The 17,745-nt window shown below is 38.1% G+C and overlaps 1 protein-coding gene across 1 annotated transcript in view; it reads left to right on the forward strand.

The window, feature by feature from the left end:
- Positions 1-17,745, forward strand: part of naaladl2 (N-acetylated alpha-linked acidic dipeptidase like 2) — a 323,222-nt gene that overhangs the window by 85,239 nt on the left and 220,238 nt on the right. The window contains exons 5-6 of the mRNA XM_029428942.1: positions 3,948-4,067; positions 11,339-11,471. Of these exons, the coding sequence (XP_029284802.1) occupies positions 3,948-4,067; positions 11,339-11,471 (253 nt within the window). The remainder of the gene's footprint in view (positions 1-3,947; positions 4,068-11,338; positions 11,472-17,745) is intronic.

Genomic DNA, 17,745 nt, shown 5'->3' on the forward strand with positions numbered 1-17,745 from the left:
TGATGTGATAAGGTGATAATGTGATTACAGTGATTACAGGGTTGATTTGAGCAACCTTCAATCAGTAGACTGTAGAAACAATCCATGACCTCCTCTGTCTCATCCCTGCATGGCTTCTCCATCTCCCCTCCCTTTACACACTCTGAAAGAGAGACTGGGGAAGCGACACTTTGTCACAGTTTACCTGTGACTAAAATGACTTCTACCTCAGAGCAAGTCTTGAGAGATATTATTTACAGCTGCCTCAAGGACAGGGACTTTTCTTCAGAGAGAACAACACTGTTTTACAACACTTCTAGTAGTAGTAATAATAATAATAATAATAATAATAATAATAATAATAATAATAATAATAATAATAATAATAAATAATTTCCTGACAGCTGTAGTTTGGAGTAACAGTAAAAATTGAAACGTTGAAAAGAGCAAACATTGTATGTGTAGGTGTTATGTGCATGGGCAAATAATGTAGGTAACTAGTTACAAAAGAATTAAGCAGGTGACATCCAAAATGAAAGCTTTCACTGAGAACCTTTGAGTCATGTGTATTATCTGCATTAGTTGTTGTGTTATTTAAGTTCAGTTTATTAACATCCTGCAACGCTGCGTCCTCATCAGGGGACATTACATTGTGGGCTGCTGTACCTCCTTCACTCTGCTGAACTTAGATCTGTTGACTTTTTTCGAAGTTACTTTTTTGTGTCTGTTACGTCCCCAAGGTGAAGATAGGGGAAGCTGGAGACAATAACACAACAACCAATAATTGATCAAGTCAGAGTAAAAGTGAACGTGTATAATCGTGTATTGCAAACATTAATCTGATTCCAATGAACTCTAAAACGTAAGGGTGAGGAAGTGGTTGAGCCAAACAAAATAAATAAATATAACAAAACTAGCCCTGGCTATTAATGTCCTTTCAAACAAAAACACAAATAAAAGCCCTCACTAACTGATCTAATAACAAGTGGTGTAAAACACATACAGAGGTGGTAACAACCTGCTAAACTAATGTTGCATTGTTTTCCAATTAGTTTTTGCACAACAATGTTTAGGCATTGAAATAAACATTTTTATCTTTGTATTTTTGTTACACACAAAGTATAAATAAATCAATTGTCTCATGGGACAAAAGTGTCAGAAACTAGAAAACTTTGCATATTTGTCTCATATTGCCGGTGGCGGCGCAGCCAGAACCAGCTCCAGCCCTGCAGTCACAGCTGCTGGACCTGTGGAACGGCAGCAACAGGGAGGTTTCAGTTCCCCGGTGCTGTGGCTGAACTCCAGCTAACTGCTAACTGAAGCTTCGATCTAGTCCTAGAAATAAGACAACACATATGTCACTCTTTGAGCCAGTTAGGACTGACTTCCTTCTTTAAGACACATGATAAATACAGGCCTTGGTCAATTGTTTATGTTATGACGAGTGTGAATGTATCTTTATTCATCCAGCTTCAAGAGTCAGTGTGTAAAGCCTAACAGGTATCTCCCCTCCCATTATAAAGCTGCTAACTCACATTAAAGCATTTCATTAGCGTGGCTTTCAATGAGATTGTAATCCTCCATAACGGACTGTAAATGCCAGAATGCAACTGTGGAAGGTACATTTAATATTGAAAAATGTTATACTGTAAAAATGTTGAAAGATATTAGACACTGACAGAGTCCGTCAAGATATGTTGGTCCCCTTATCATCCTTCAAAAACTCAAGCAAATTCTTGTGTGAATGCGTATCTGGGTTAAAAAGAATTATTCATCATCTCAACAGAAGAATTATGCTCACAGCTTCTGCCAGACAGAGGCCACTTACATTGTTAATTTCATTACCTCGCCGAGATGAAACGAAAGACTAAAGGGAGAGAGGAGAGAGGGATGGATGTAGTTCAAGCAGCACCATCCAAGTCCGTATTGAGATTCTCCTATATTTCAATTTGCTGCGTCTTGTACTGTTCCATGGTCTGCAGTTTAAATGGAGGACTTTTATGATGCAAATGCAGGCAGGAGCGATAAATCTCTCTTGCTCTCCTCTCCTGGGCTCCCCTGATGCAAAAGATGTGCTCTCTCTCACACACACACACACACTCACTCTCTCTCTCGCTTTCTCTCCACTGCAGCATCGTGTTACACTCGCCCCCTGGCCACATGAAACATTAATCAGGTCCAGGTGATGCAGTGAGGGAGGGCGAGAGGGACTGAGACAAGGGTGAGAGACGACAAACAGAGGGAGAGAGAGAGAGACCCCAAAAAGTAATGCTTTGACTTTCCTCAACCACTTCTAGGTCACTGTAATTTGGGATATGATAACTCAGTCAGCCGCTCAGACACACACATATATACACACAAACACTCTAAAACACTCACACACACACACAGTCAAAAATTGGTGCAGTGCCATATAGTAATCAGATTATATAATAATTGTGTTAATTCCTCTAAATGTAAAAAAAAAAAAAAATTTAAACTGGTGTCAATATGTATAAATATGATACTTTTTATTTCCTATGTTGCATAATAATATTTAGTTTTCTTTTATTTTTAGGATTATTTTTGATTGCCTTTAATTATAGTTCAGCTAAAGACAGAAAGGAAAGGGAGGGAGAGAGGATGACATGCAGCAAAGAGTCGCCGGGTAGATTTGAACCTGGGTTGTAAGAACTCAGACTTACCTCGCCTGCTCCAGCAGCTGGCAGGGCACCCATTTTGTTTTCTAAACCATTGTTGTACGTTCATTTAACAAACAATTTGTCAGAGTCTCTTCAACACAGCCATGTTTAGAGGGGTAGTCCAGCAACTTAGTATTGTACTTCCAAAAAAATTAGGAAACACACAAAAGACATATTTTAAAAGGAACGGTCAAAATCAAAGCAACAAGAAATCCTGACAGGACCTGACAAGCTCTAAAATCACTGAATCCTACATTATCCCATAAAGCAACTCCATAGTGTCTGTTTGTAAGATCCTTCCAACCTGGTAAACTTCCACGTCTTTCAAACTCCACACCCGCAACTTTGTGATGAAGCTTTTTGAAGTTTGTTTCGTCTTTGAGCACAAGCAGAGATAACCCCTGGGACATCAGACGCTTTATTTTCTCAGACTTTGAAAGGCTTTTCCATAGCCACAGATGACATTGTACAACGGTTTCCACCACCGTTTCAAATGTTATCAGCCTATTGAATGGCAGTTATCAGTTGTTATCGTTACCTATCAATACCTCAATGGGCAAACGGTACCTACACGTTACAAAGGAAAATTAATGGTCGCAGTTTTAAACACGTGGTTAACATTGTTAATTAAAACAGAATCACAATCAGAATTTAGTTTAGTTAAGTAGGATTTCACATACAAGGAATTTGCTTTGGCGTATAATGGTGCATACATAAATTAAAATGGAAAAATAAGAGCAAATATTGAAAGAATTATATTACAAAAACTATAAAATTAAATAAAGCTGTGTACAAGAAACATAACCAAAAAAGAAAATACAATAAAAATATAACCCATTACTGAAAAAAATATGTACAGTTGAATTAAAGGTGGAACAGCTGTGCAGTTTTAAAGGGGTAGTATTGTGCAGAAATGTGCAAGGGTTCACAGTACAGAATATGCCTCTTTAGTGTTCATATGGAAAGCCAACATTGTACATTGCCAAATAAAATAAAGTACAAAATTGGTAAAATTAAAAGTAAATATCTGCTCAAACTAAATGTAAAACAAATTTGACACATGTTGGTCAGTATTAAAGTATTGAGGTTCTATAAACTGCTCTTATGCAGAGTACGCTCATACACAGAGCACACAGCTGACTGGGGCATATAAACACATTGGTTTCCTGACATCCAAATCCTGGAGTATTACACACAAACTCTTGGGAACATGTTTAATTAAAGGGCTTAATGATTTTAGTTACTGCTGACCCCTCCCTCATCCTCTGTGCTGTTTCTCCACACCAGGGGGAGGTGGTGGATGTGCAGTATGCCAGCGTGAACGACCTTAGGAGAGCCAAAGACAGCCTGAACCTCACCAACCAGATTGCTGTGGTCAAGCTTGGCCAAGCACCTCTACTCTACAAGGTAAGATCAAATCAAATCTTTGCAAAGTTCTGTCGCTCTGCTCTGCTGATAAGGGAATCACATGCGTGTGATTTAATGCTGTACTTGAGATCTATCTGATACTATAATCCTGCAGCAGGAAAAACTATTCGCCCAGACAGAGGAATTAGATCTTTTGATCTTTAAAAATAAGTGCAAGGTATGACTCAAAAAATGATTTTTCTATAACGAGGGGGTTTAAAACAGAATTTCCAAATTGATCTTGGGTATTTTAATATACTTGCATCCATATATAGCTCACTGGCCTTTAAATACATGAAATAAAGATTGCTGCACACATATTTTTACACTGGCTGGTCATGCATCACATAATTCTTCATATTATTTTTTTCAATAAATGTATCATACCTGACTCCTGTATCCGCAAAGATCTGTCTGAATCCATCGGCCTTAATAAGAAATTACATTCGCAACGCAATGATTGATTAGGCCTGTTCCTGCTTAGATGTGTTCCACATTCAGCTCAAAGCAGTTTTCCTATCAATTAGACGATGACAGGGAAAATATAAATTCCAATCCAGTTAATTAAAACATAAATATCTACTTACATGTTAATTACTGATACGTTTAGCTTAAGTTTCAATTCAATTAAAAGTAATTTAATTATACAAACCTCATGCGGACTAAATGTAGAAATGAGTAATGGAAATTTATACCAAAAGTAGCTTCTGATACAGTTGTGTCCATGAATGTCAGTTCATAATATAAACATACAAGTCAAATTAGGTGTGATACTGCACAATAATGATATTGAATTATACGATGTTATATTATATTAATTCCTCTTACTCCGGAGGAAGCAAAGACCAGTGCAGAACCTTTTTTTACCAGAAAATATGAAAGCTTCACATTTTTGCAGTAAACTGACAAAAAGACAGTGGTGATCAAATAAACACCTCAAACCATGTCAAAAGACATATTTATGTTTATTTGCTGATATTAAAATGATATATGGGGCAAAAAAGATATTTCACACTATTCAGGCTACAACAATTAAGTTAAAATGATGTGCCTGTATGTTTCAAACTTCGAAGATAAACTAATAAATGGACTTTGCGTTGAGATGGTTTTCTTGTTCAAACTTATATGTTTAAGGTCAAGTTACTACTTAGCTTGTAACAGCTACAACAGATCTACTTTTATTACAACTGAACAAAATCTGAATCTGGTTAAAAATTCTGGAAAAAGCCATTAAATGAAGCTGAAGATGAGAATGTTTTGTCAAACTTAGCACAAACAATGATCTAAGAAGTCAACTTAGAAGTAAATAAGTCCTTTGCTGAAAGGGAAGAATAAGATGCATTTATCACTGACTCACATAGAGCTCTAAACGGATTGACCGGGGTGTGTAGTAACAAGTTATATTCACTGTCTTACATGAATTTGAGTAACTTTTTAGAAAGAATTGCACTTCCGTATTTATTATTGTATGCATTTGTTTTATGCACATCATTAAGAAGCTGGCTAATAGATCTGATCCCAGGGCTCCTGGCACTCGCATATCCTCTTGACTACTCCTCCAATTGAAGAGGAGTCAAAAGTGAAAATGAATTTGATACACAGCTTTAATCTTAAATTAATGAGTAGCAGTAAAAGTAAAGGATTTGTCCTTTTAATCATCAGAACACATTCTTGACCGAGGACATAAGCTTTCAACTGTATCACACAGTCTTCATCAGGGGATGGGGTTGCACGGAGGTGGATGTGTTCACATGAGAGCCATCTTGAGTACTTTTAGGACTTCTCATCCATGATGGCTTAAAAGTTAAGCATCAAAGTCTATAGATAGTCTGTTTTTGGATTGTGGCCAGGACCCCTTAGCGTCACTTTTTAACGCACTGAATACCTTATTAACATCACAGGGCACAGGGCTAACGTTACTCTACGTACATAAGTTAAGTACATTACGTTACTACTTGGTTAGGTTAGGCAACAAAACTACTTGGGTCTGTTTAGGGAAAGAAATAGTTTGGGGTAAAATAAGTACGAATGTTATGTGACTTAAGTTAAGTTAGTTAGGTAGTGACGTAACTATATTATGTACGCAAGTTAAATACGCATCTTAAAATGAATGAGATTAATAAATCAATCTGGAGTTAGGTTTCACTTTTAGGCATTTAGTTAGGCGTTTTTTTGACCCATCCATCCACACTGACCTCCTCCCCACGTGAAGTGTTTCGCTCTTCATAGTTTCCTGACTTCCTCCGTTATAATTGCTACAGCCACTAGAGCCAGCACTGCCCTAAATGTACACGAAATCTGTTTCCTTTGCTTCATTCAATGAACATTACTCTACTTCTGAATGTGAGGTTAGTGAGAAATGACAGGCTAATGAGCCATAACAGGAGAAAATGGAGGTTACCAAAAAAAAGATAGGAAATGTTTAAATAGGGGTCAACATACTGCATTTACATTTCTACAGTTAGAGTTTTAAAAATCCATTAAATCAGACGGCACCTCCTGCCACATTGTACGCTCCTAGCAACAGGCTGCTGACCCATTTTTCCTGCTCGCACACAGTTTGTGACAAATTTGATCATGTGTGCTTCATAATGCTTGTGTGTCAGCAGCTGAGAGAAATGATCTCCCTTTACATAGAACTGGGGGAGAATGATTGATGAGCCTAGGACTCTCACTAATGATTGTGTGACGGTGACTGCAGGCCCAATGTTACACATGCAGCTAGATTCATGTGACACACAAACACGGTACACGTTTTGACCATGTTAGCTTAAGTCATTTGGTTCCATTAGCACCAACTAATTAGATCATCACAATATAGGATCACAGTATTACATTATTATAGTATATTGTCATGTGTGGACTAATGGTTTTACACACATTTCACGTATACCTGTCATTTCCAAGTGAATGTCAGTCATGTGCATGTCTCTCTTCTTTAATTAGGTTCATATGAAACTAAGGGCATTTACACACTGGGAGAGTGACAGATAAATGATAGGAAAATGCTAAATACACAGCGTGATTGGTTGCTGCCTTTATTCGTGGCACGGAATAGTCCTGAAAAAAAAAGACGTTCAAAAAGATGTATCGACCTGCAAATTAATCGCAGGAAATATACTCCCCCGGTAAGTGAAGGCCTTCAGTATGCAAAAGCAGGAGTTTTCCCATGTGAATGTATGTATGTATGTGCAATAGTGTTTGCATGACGTTCTCTCTGTGTGTGTGTGTGTGTGTGTGTGTGTGATGTCCTGGTTTTCAGTGAAGGACAGAATTGTGATGAGAGGAGAATGACCGTGGTTGGTGTCACATATTCAATAAAATAGTCATCCACTCCCATAAAAAACAAGGACGCTACATTTCCCGTGGACAACAATGAAATACTGCTGTGCACTGTGGCAGCTGCAGCACACTTCCTCCCACCCAGCAACTATTCTCTTTTACCAGTAACGTGGGATAAATAAACACCAACGCAGTATAATCTTTAATCATCATGAGGAGGACAAGCAGCCATATAAAGAAAGACTGACTTCAAAAAGATAATATATAAGAAGTATTTGTACATTCTTCTCAGTGAAGTACAGCACATGAACACCACAGACATGTCACCACTTTTACACTAATATTCATTTACTACAAAGACACAGAGTGCGGTAAACTGACCCAGAAATACATTAAAAAAAACATACACCTACTGCCCACTGCATGACACTTTTATTTTCAGAGCAAGGAGACAGTCACATGGAGAAGCATCACTGATAATGTGACCCTTACACAACTCGTGGTGGAGGACAGTTTATGTAATGATATCAATATACTGTATATTCCAATACAGTATATTGTTTTCTGGAAAGTAGAATAGAGAAAATGTTTATGGATAAAATAAACAGATGGAAATGTACAATTTAGAAAATACCTGACAATCAATGTACTTCATCAAATTGATGCCAAATGTATATGTTACAGGTCCCAAAGTTGATACCACAGCAACAATAAATTATTCTGTAAAATACAGATAGAGTGCAGCAGCAATGAAGACACGGAGCATTCAGTTCGTCATCCACATTGCTTCCATAGATAGTGTGCAAACATGTGACAAAACTGTGTGACGTATGCGTGCGACGCCATGTTGGATGATATACAAATCAACACTGGCGTCTAAAGCGAACAACAACAACAATACAACTCCGACTTCTTCAAAGTATTGTGACTCTCTGGAGTCCTCTGCAAAGGCAAGATTCAGAGGAAAAGTCCAAATTTGCGGCCGTGACCCTGTAAACACTAAAGCCATCGGATTATATTGAGGATTTAGATTCATTACCGCCGCTTGAATATCCGGATATTGTGAACTACCTTGTGCTACAAACGTCGTGGGCAACCAACGCACAAATGAAGGCATACAAGAACTTAGATGCTTATAATTTCTTTCTTTCTGGCTGGGTTGGTAGTCTTCTTACCAACCCACTGAAAGATGACAGGGTGCTCATCCATGCCCGTGTAAATCACTCTCAAAGAGCTCGAGATACATCGCTCAAGCCGTGGTTTGGTGAGTGAGAAGAGCGGCGATGTTATCCTCGCTCACTGTGATTGTATGGCTGGATTAAGCGAAGCATGTTCTCACATTGGTGCTTTGCTTTTCGCAAGTGAAGTAGTCTCAAGAATAAGCCAAACAAAAACATGCACAGAAGAAAAGAGGCTCTTTGGAGAAGTAAGGTCTTACAGTGTTCGGGTATATCATAAGCACAAATGTTTAACGTAAACATTGAAAACATAGCTTTAGCATGAGCTCTTACCAGATATAAAGTGGACGCCACACACACGGGTGAATTGTGCTTTTTCTTCTGTTAAATCCTTACGAGTTATGTTGCTAAACAACACCTTACGGCGTTCGGTAGACAGCAATTCATCCCTCTTTTGTGGATCGTTGTTTGTGATGATTTTAGGAAATCTAAAGAACCGTTTCTCTGGGTAACGAGTAGCGTTATGACCACAATTGTACACTGCGCACACGATTGGTATTTTCTTTCAATCTTAGACGTTTAAATACAAAGAAAATTACGAAGCGTTGCAGCAACTCCCACGTGAACGGCCGCAGTCTTGGTTGTGTATACCAACCAACATGGCTGATTAACGGGTTGGGACGTAAGCGTGACGTCACATGCACACGATCTATTCAAATCGATAAATACACCTTTAAACTACATACATTACTATATCAACATTTTACACTAACAAGTACAGCTCTGTAACATCTTACTGTTGTGTTTTTCAGCACTGAACAATGTATCAATTAATTTTAGCTATTTATACACATAGTAGACGAAATACAGATACTGTGCAAAGTAATTTGGTGACCTGCCTGTACGACTATACTCAGGTAAAAAAAAAACAAGCACCTGGGGCGTGTCAACAGCCGGCCGGCTGACAGTGGCGGCGTATCATAGAGTTTCTACAGTTCGACAAACTGCTTAAAACAATATCAAAATTTCTTAATAACACTCGTCCAAATAAAGCTCAGCTTAAAGAAGTTGACATTGATCATTTTCACCGACAACTAACCTGTAAAATACAAATAGAGTGCAGTAGCAATGAAGACACAGAGCATTCAGTTCGTCATCCAGATTGCTTCTGAGGAGGGGGCGGAGATTCCCCCCCTAAAACAACCCGGAGCGCAACTGCTCCTGTGTCAATAGTTCCACCTTAGTGCTGCTTACAGTCAACATCTCTCCACAATACATGCGGAAAAGTAAAATGACGTGATTGTCACTTACATTAATAAGGATAATATTAGGCCTGGAAAATCCGTGAAATTGACTGTTCAGTTTACTAAATTAAATAAACACAAAATAGTTGCACAGTTTTGGGGTGGGCCAGATATATAATAATCCATTAGTGGCAAAAAGCCGTCCTGCTCATTGCTTTGCAACATTGTGTGCAAAAGCCCAAAGCACTCACAGACATTAAAGGTTCAGTGTGTAGTTCTGAGCCACCTGCTCCACAGAAACAGAGGACAGTGTTTCACCTGTAAACTGGCTCCATACAATCTAAAGTCATCATCATCAGAACCATCAGTTATTAAAAAACATCTATAGTATGTTAACAGAACAGAATAAAGAGTGTGAAAGTTGATGTATCACAGTATATTTTCATATGTACTGAATATTGACATAAAGTATTTAGTTGTATTCTACTTACCATGATGTGTAGGATAAGGTCTTGGGTCAAAGGTCTCCCCTCACTACATCCCTTATTTCACTGTTCACACTGACATCCAGAGCACACATCCTTTATGTGCATATGTTCACTGCAATTCAAAGACAGCGTTTGTCCTAAAACATTGTGTATTATGATAATAACAGTAGTTACGGGTATAACCAATAAATACTTCCAGTGCAATATGATAATCTCAGGTACAATAAGTCACATTCACAAAGCTTTTCAGAGACATATCATTGAAGAAAATTTGATTGAATGTCCTTTCTTTTATTTAAAAAAATATATATAATATTTTAACACTGCATTAATCTTTCATTTTATATTATCAATGGATCAATGTTAAAAGGGGAAGTATTAGAGACCAAGCCACAGGTTGGGTTCTTGAACTAGTTATTTTCTGGATTCTTAGAACCTTGCTGCTACCAGTTTTGAGCGGAACGATTGTAAACAGGAATGCGTCATTAAATGAGGATGTTGCAAAATACACAACGGAAGTCAACAGTAGTAGCAAGATGGTGGACCTTGTTGATTACCTTTGAGCTTTTGTTCTGTTATTACAGATATCTCTTTTTATTCAAGAAGCAAGCATGGACCATAAGGAGACGTAGAAAACTATTACATGCATAACTCCATCTTCTCTTTCCAACCTGTGCAATATGACTCAAACTGATTTTCACGTAGCACTTCAGGTCAAGGGAAGCCTGTTTGCTGTTTACCCAACACAACCTGCCCATCACCAAATGAAGTAGACATTCAAAGTGAGCAACTAGGTGATGAACATAAGGATTCCAGAGATTTCCCTTAGGATTTGTTAGAGATACAGTTTACTGTATGTGTAAATTGCCAGTTTTTGTACGTCTTAACACCTTCATATGTGATAATACGTCACCGTTGTTTTCAGCTTGTTCCAAAACATCCAACAGCTAAATAACTGAAAATGTTTTTTAATCATTTTGGTGTGTTACTGTGTAACCTCTGTCTTTTTCCACTTAATTAAAGCATTGCAAGTGCCAAATGTTCCTCATGTTCCTTTGTGTGTATGTTTGTGTGCGCAGCTATCCCTACTGTCTGAGCTGGGTTTTGGAGGTGTTCTTCTTTACATTGACCCGTGTGACGCTCCCCCTGGCCGCCACACCTGGAATCAAGCCTTCAGAGTTACCCTTAACCCCGGAGGAAACCCTGTCATTGGTAAGTATATATTTTATTTGTAAAATCCATTTCAACATACCTGTTCAAGTTTGTTAAAACAGGTAACATAACTAAATGTTTGGACTGGATTGATGAATCTTTATACTACAATTAAAAACAACCAAATACTCTTTTTGCTGACACATTTTTGTCTGTGCTGTGATGATGTAACAGCAGTTACATGATTGTGCTTGTTGCATGTCATACCCCTCTCTCTCCCTCAGTTATCTGTAAAGTCCTCAGCTCACAACAAAGGGGCAACACTTGAAACACAGTTCTCGTTCTGATTTTATCAGGACTAAATGTTCTACATTGGCTAACCCGACACCACACACACCTGCAACAGGACACATTTTTTAAAACAAATCTACAAAGCATGTGTACACAAGATTAGCAAAAACGTCTGACCCTGCAGTAATCTGTTCACTTGTCTGAGAATATATCTTCTCTATTTATATGTTTCTTAGAAAAAAACTGCATATAACATTATAGCACACAACATAATATATATAATAAAACTGGTGGTTTGAAATCAACAACATATATTCATAGAGATATTAATAAGTAAAATAGGCTATATATGTTTTATTATCACCTTTAAATAAAGCACATCTCAGTTCAATTACATTTGTCTCTGGAATCTAGTCAATGCCTAAAACTTACTCACTTTTCCTGCCATGACCTCAGGTAGAGGACGTTATATCTCTCTGTATCTCTCTGACTCTTTTCTACTGTATTTAAATCACCTTCCCAAGATGGATGACCTCTCTGACCCTCAGTCTTGTCCCTACTTCCTGTTTTTCTGCCCGGTCTGGCCAATAGGGATGTATCATTACCACTGAAGTATCTTTAGTCCTTGTAAGAGTCCCAGTACCACAGTGGCAAGACCCAGTAGAGCCCCACCAGATGTCCGGACTGCTGTGTGAGCATGTGTAAGAGTGTGTGAACGTGTATGTTGGGGGATGTGTTGAAGTGGAAGAGAGAGAGAGACAGATGCTTGCTGTCTGTTCTCTCACCAATCGCAATGCTCTCAGGTCCCCTGTGCTACTATAGCTCAAAAGAACAAAAGATGTGAAAGGACACCTCATTACTCATATCAACTATACTTTACAGACTGTTTTTATTACTGAAAAATGTTCTATAAATGAATAAGAAGAAAAGGGTTATATTTATCCCCAATCATTGTAAACCTAGGGTAAATTTGTATTCTCACATGGATGAGTAGCATGCCTGCACAAGCGTGAGAGTGTTCTAATAGTAAGGTTTTAGCAACAAGGAAATGCGTGGAAAGTAGTGAACATCAATTGAATAAATGAAACTGGGATTTTACTGCAAGAGTTCTGTGAGTTTGTAAACAGATGTTGTAGTTTTGCTTTTGTTAAATGCGACCCCCATTTACTTCAATAAGTTGTGATTCATTTATATACAAATGATCATGTTGAGGGTGAAATATTCTTTTAAGCCTGTAAACTTGCAATTCCCGTCAAGGTTCAATTAAAGAGTTGTGTTAGTAGTGTGTCAAGCTTTCCTTTTTCCCACCAAAACAAAGAATGTTCCTGATAAGACGTTATTGATCCCCAGAGGGGGAATTCACATGTTGCAACAGCACAAGATGCAAAATATGAACGGAGACAATACAAATGTAATGAATTTAAAATAGCATTTAGAATCTGTAAGATTTTCATGAAGTAGACATTTAATGTATTCAGTCAGTAATATTTTGTATTATTGCCAGAGGCACCATTCCTGCACGGATTCAGATTGCCGTCCTAAACATAATGGATTCACAAGACACAATGCATAATGTGATCGCACTGATATCAGCCTCACTGTTCACTGTTTGCTCTTTTTACACCATATCAGAGAGTTCTCTTGGTTTTCTTGGAGATTCAGCAGTTGCTCTTTTGTTCTATAACAACTAGCAGCTCAACCAGTGTTTGATGTAATATTTAGCCACACTATTAGCAAGGTGACCACAGAGTTGCAAAAATCGGTATACATTATAAACAATGCAGCACTGTTACGACCCCGACTCGGCGAGGGAAAAGGGAGTAACATACACCAGATGTTGATGGCAAAATAAGATATTTATTAAATATGGTGGACAATTTGACAGACAATTGCTTTTAACGACACCACAAAGAACAAAAGGAGGGCTCTTAACATAAGAGCAAATAAGGCAGAAAAGCCAAACTAACAAAACAAACTCGCTGAAAACTTGACAACAAAAGAACACAAAACAGCGCCGGGGCACCCTAACGTGCCTAACAGAAAACGCTGCAAACTTCTAATCAATTTACGCCAACGGTAAATCTAGTTCCAACACTAGTCTAGTTAGGATACAGAACACAGAATTTCAACCCACAAGATACGATACTCTAGTATCCACACACACTCAAGTATGAGGCTGACAACATCAGCAGCCCCGACTGTCCGAGCTGGCCTGGCATTTGTATCCACCGGTCTCTCCAGTGCGCCTCGGATTGGAGAGCCGGAACAGGTGCACACTAATCACAGCCGGTCTTCATCAAGGTGGGAGGAGGAAGTGTCACAGCCAATCAAGTGGGCGGCGGTCACACATCCAAACCTGCATACCTAAATAGGGACACAAGGTGCATGCATCCACAAAGTAATCCCCGCAGATAAACAAGGCCATGGCCGTAACAAGCAACCTAAACTCGGAATGTACAATCACAGAATATATTCCCACTTCATGAATTTAAAAGTCACACAAAGTTTTGCATAACAGCTAATTTTCTTATGCATTCAATATAAGCTACAAATGTATTTTTGTATTTTATATTAAAAGTCAGTTACTTTAATCTTCTGACTTTATGACTCTATGATGCCAATTTGATCACAGATGCGAAATCCACAATATGTCCTGTCGCGCTACAAATGTAGATTATTTGGTTAATAAAAAGCTGTTTGTAAATCTGTTCCTGCATTGCAAATGATACTGTCCAGCATCATCCAAACATATGATGCTTTAATATAGAACCAAGGAAACTGATTGCTTCAACGTATGTAATTGCAGCTGGAGTCATTTTTATGTTCTGCCTGTAACTTATCAGCCATTCAATTGAATAATACATGTAATAGTATCTGTTGATTTGTTTCAGGGTAATTTAATTTAATTTACATTAAATCAATTATAAATTACATTTCTAATAATGCAGCCATTTAATTCAGATATTATTCAGAACATAATAGCTGAAGAAGTATGTTGCCTGTTTATATCTCAACATTGTTTATGATCATTTTTACTTATATGAACACTCCACTTTATAGATAGGAGAATGCTGGAAAAATCCTTCTCTGGTCCTTTCTGTGACAAAGGAACAGTATTAGAAGTTTTTTTTGTTTATTTGTTTTTCATAGATTTTTCCAGCAAGATTCATTATCTTTTGAGTCATTTCACGATTCTCAGATTTACATTTCCATGTGCATTATACGCAGATCTCTCCCTAGTGTCAGAATGGTATGCCTATGAGAGATAGCACCAACACTGCCACATCTGTCGTCTGGCTTAAGAAGAAACAAATCTCTTGTTGATGCCCTTTAAATCCTGGAATCTTCCCATTTTATACAATTGCTGTTTTGTCATAGAGTGTATGTATTTGTGCAGTGTACAAGTCACAGTGCTGACTGTCATTACAACATTTAGTCGCGCAGTATTGGTGTGACTGAACTGCACTGTATGTGAAAGGATGTTTTGTCATCATCTACTCGTGCCAAGATCAACATATCCACCACAGCACGATGCAGGTTCGAAGGCAAGGAACATTTGCATTGATGTTACTATATACATTTTTTAAAAAGTAAAAAAAACTAATACATTATTTATTTAAATGTAACATATTTAATAGAAACATCAATAATAAGGCTGTGATTTCAGCAACTAGCATCCTACTAAATATCTCTCTTTATTCTTTTTTAAATAAAAGTTTTCCACACACATAAAGAAATAAAGTACATGTGAAGTCTGCATGTGCTATATATAACCTTTGACATATGAGCAATGTTGAAGAAATGTATTACTCGTAACATTATGATGCGCCACATGCCTCTTTTCAACTCTTCTTTAAATTAGTCTTAAGACTTAAGATGAAAATTGGATCCATCAGTAAAGTAACATGCACCATTATTCCATTCAAGATGCAAGCACTTTCTTCAAGAAGACGTGCTTAAGGGTCCTCTACTACAAACATATTCCATTAGCTTTTTTGACGATACTGCAGTGTTGTTTAAAACCTGGCCTAACAGACAGACAGGCTGTTTTTTGTTGGAAAGAGTATCATTGCATCTCCTGGTGTCAAGACGGAGAAGAAGATGTGAATTCAACATTTTGAGACTTTCAGTCATTTCATGGTGGGGCTGTACTTCATACAGACTCGGGTTCAAAACAATCCCCCACAATTCAGTAAAATGTAGGCCACTTTTCCACACTTCATGTGCACTTATGTTGCAGGAACTGATGTATTTCCCGCTGTTCTGTGTGACTGTTATAAAAGCTGTTGTATTGCACCTGTTTTTCTTATGTTGAAAAGATTTTTCCTTTCAGGCCCTTGGTGTTTTAAGAGCTTTAAAACATACTCACTTTTCAGTGATGTCAACAGCGCCTCTCTTTTCAAATGGAAAAATAAGACACAGGAAGCTGTCAGGAGTGCTCCCCAGTGGAAATGCTGCCAGTGGAAGAGCTGTTTAGAGTAAATGTAATCCCACTGTTTGCCAGGGCTCTGTATAACATTCCCCAGACTTTCCCCACCTCTCAGTTTATTGTTTGGACTTTGTTGTCTTCCTCTCTCCACCCTTTCCTCCTCCTTTCTCCGCTTGTTAATTTGACTCTTCCTTGTAGCGTTGTATCACTGCTGTGTTGTCGTACGCTGCCTGCTGAGACAGCCACAGCAAATCAAAGCCTCTACCTTCTCATACATACATCGTTCCCAATTCTCTCATGTAGTATGTTATGTATGAATATGTATGTCAGTGTGTAGGTGTGGGTTGTGTGTGCGTTCATGAAACATGCAGTGTTTTTGTACGCATAAGAAACTCAGTGAGATGGAAGAAATGTGTGTGTCTGTTTGTGTTGCATGTATTTCTTACATACCTTTAAATGTCAAGTGTGGCGCTGCATGAATGACAATATAAAAGAAAAATAAGTAGTCCGCAGATTCCTGCAGAGCCCACAGTGTTTGGTCAGATATCATCGACTGGTGTTCTCTGTCAGGTTTACTCCTTGTTGCTCCAGCATTCATCTTGTGTGATATGCGCCATGCTGCTGTAGAATTATTTTATTCTTGGAAGATATGCACCAGCTAGGTTATTTTCTAGCTTGTCCTGTAACTTGACACTTGGTATAGAACTGAACCAGTGGCACCTGCAATGTCTATGCAACTTGAAGACACATTAAAAATGACGTCATTATTAATGAAGTAACATTGTTTTGTTTAATTTGGTGTGAAACACACAGGAGGATCAAATCAACAATCACAGGAAAAGGGAAAAACACAAGGACAGGAAGTAAAACAGGACATGACACAAGGGGGAGTGAAATTTCAAAATAAAACAGGAAACAGAATACCAAGATCATGACGAGTTTGCTGAAGTTTTCATGTTGTCCAGTCTTGTCAGTCACTTTCTGTCATGTCACTTCCTGTTAGATTTTGTACCTACCTCTTCTTCCTCATTCCAGATCCCTTTACTTCCTGTCCTTGTGTGGTTTCCCACCATTGTCAGCGTCTGCCCCGCCCCTGATTGTTTCCACCTGTGCCCAATCACCTCATGTATCCTAGTCCTGTCTCCAATTGTCTTGTGACAGTTTGTATTGTTATGTCCCAGTGTATTGAACCAGCGTGTCAGCAGTATTTTTGGAATTTTTTGTATTTCCACCTTGTGAGCGTTTTGAGTTTATGCTACCTGTTCAGAAGTAAAGTATTTTATTTTACACTCTACATCTGTTTCTGGCGTCATGCATTTGAGTCTTCCTTCCCTGTGTCCAAGGTCGTGACAAGTAAAGATACACTTATGAATAAGGAACACACACACCTGGATCAGACTTCATGTTGCCAGCCTAAAAATGGTCCAGTTCAACCAACAGTGTCTCCTAAAAGTTATAGGGAAAGGTTGCTTTAATTTTGAAACAAGGAAGTTTTGGTCATTACCTTTTTAGCTTGTGACCTCTGGACCTCAAGTCATTTTTCATTGATTTATTGGAGTCTTGAAGAAGTGAAATTATTCATTAATCACAATAAAAGACAAAATGCAAAGATTA

Source organism: Cottoperca gobio, chromosome 4, assembly GCF_900634415.1.
Source record: "Cottoperca gobio chromosome 4, fCotGob3.1, whole genome shotgun sequence".
Lineage (NCBI taxonomy): Eukaryota > Metazoa > Chordata > Actinopteri > Perciformes > Bovichtidae > Cottoperca > Cottoperca gobio.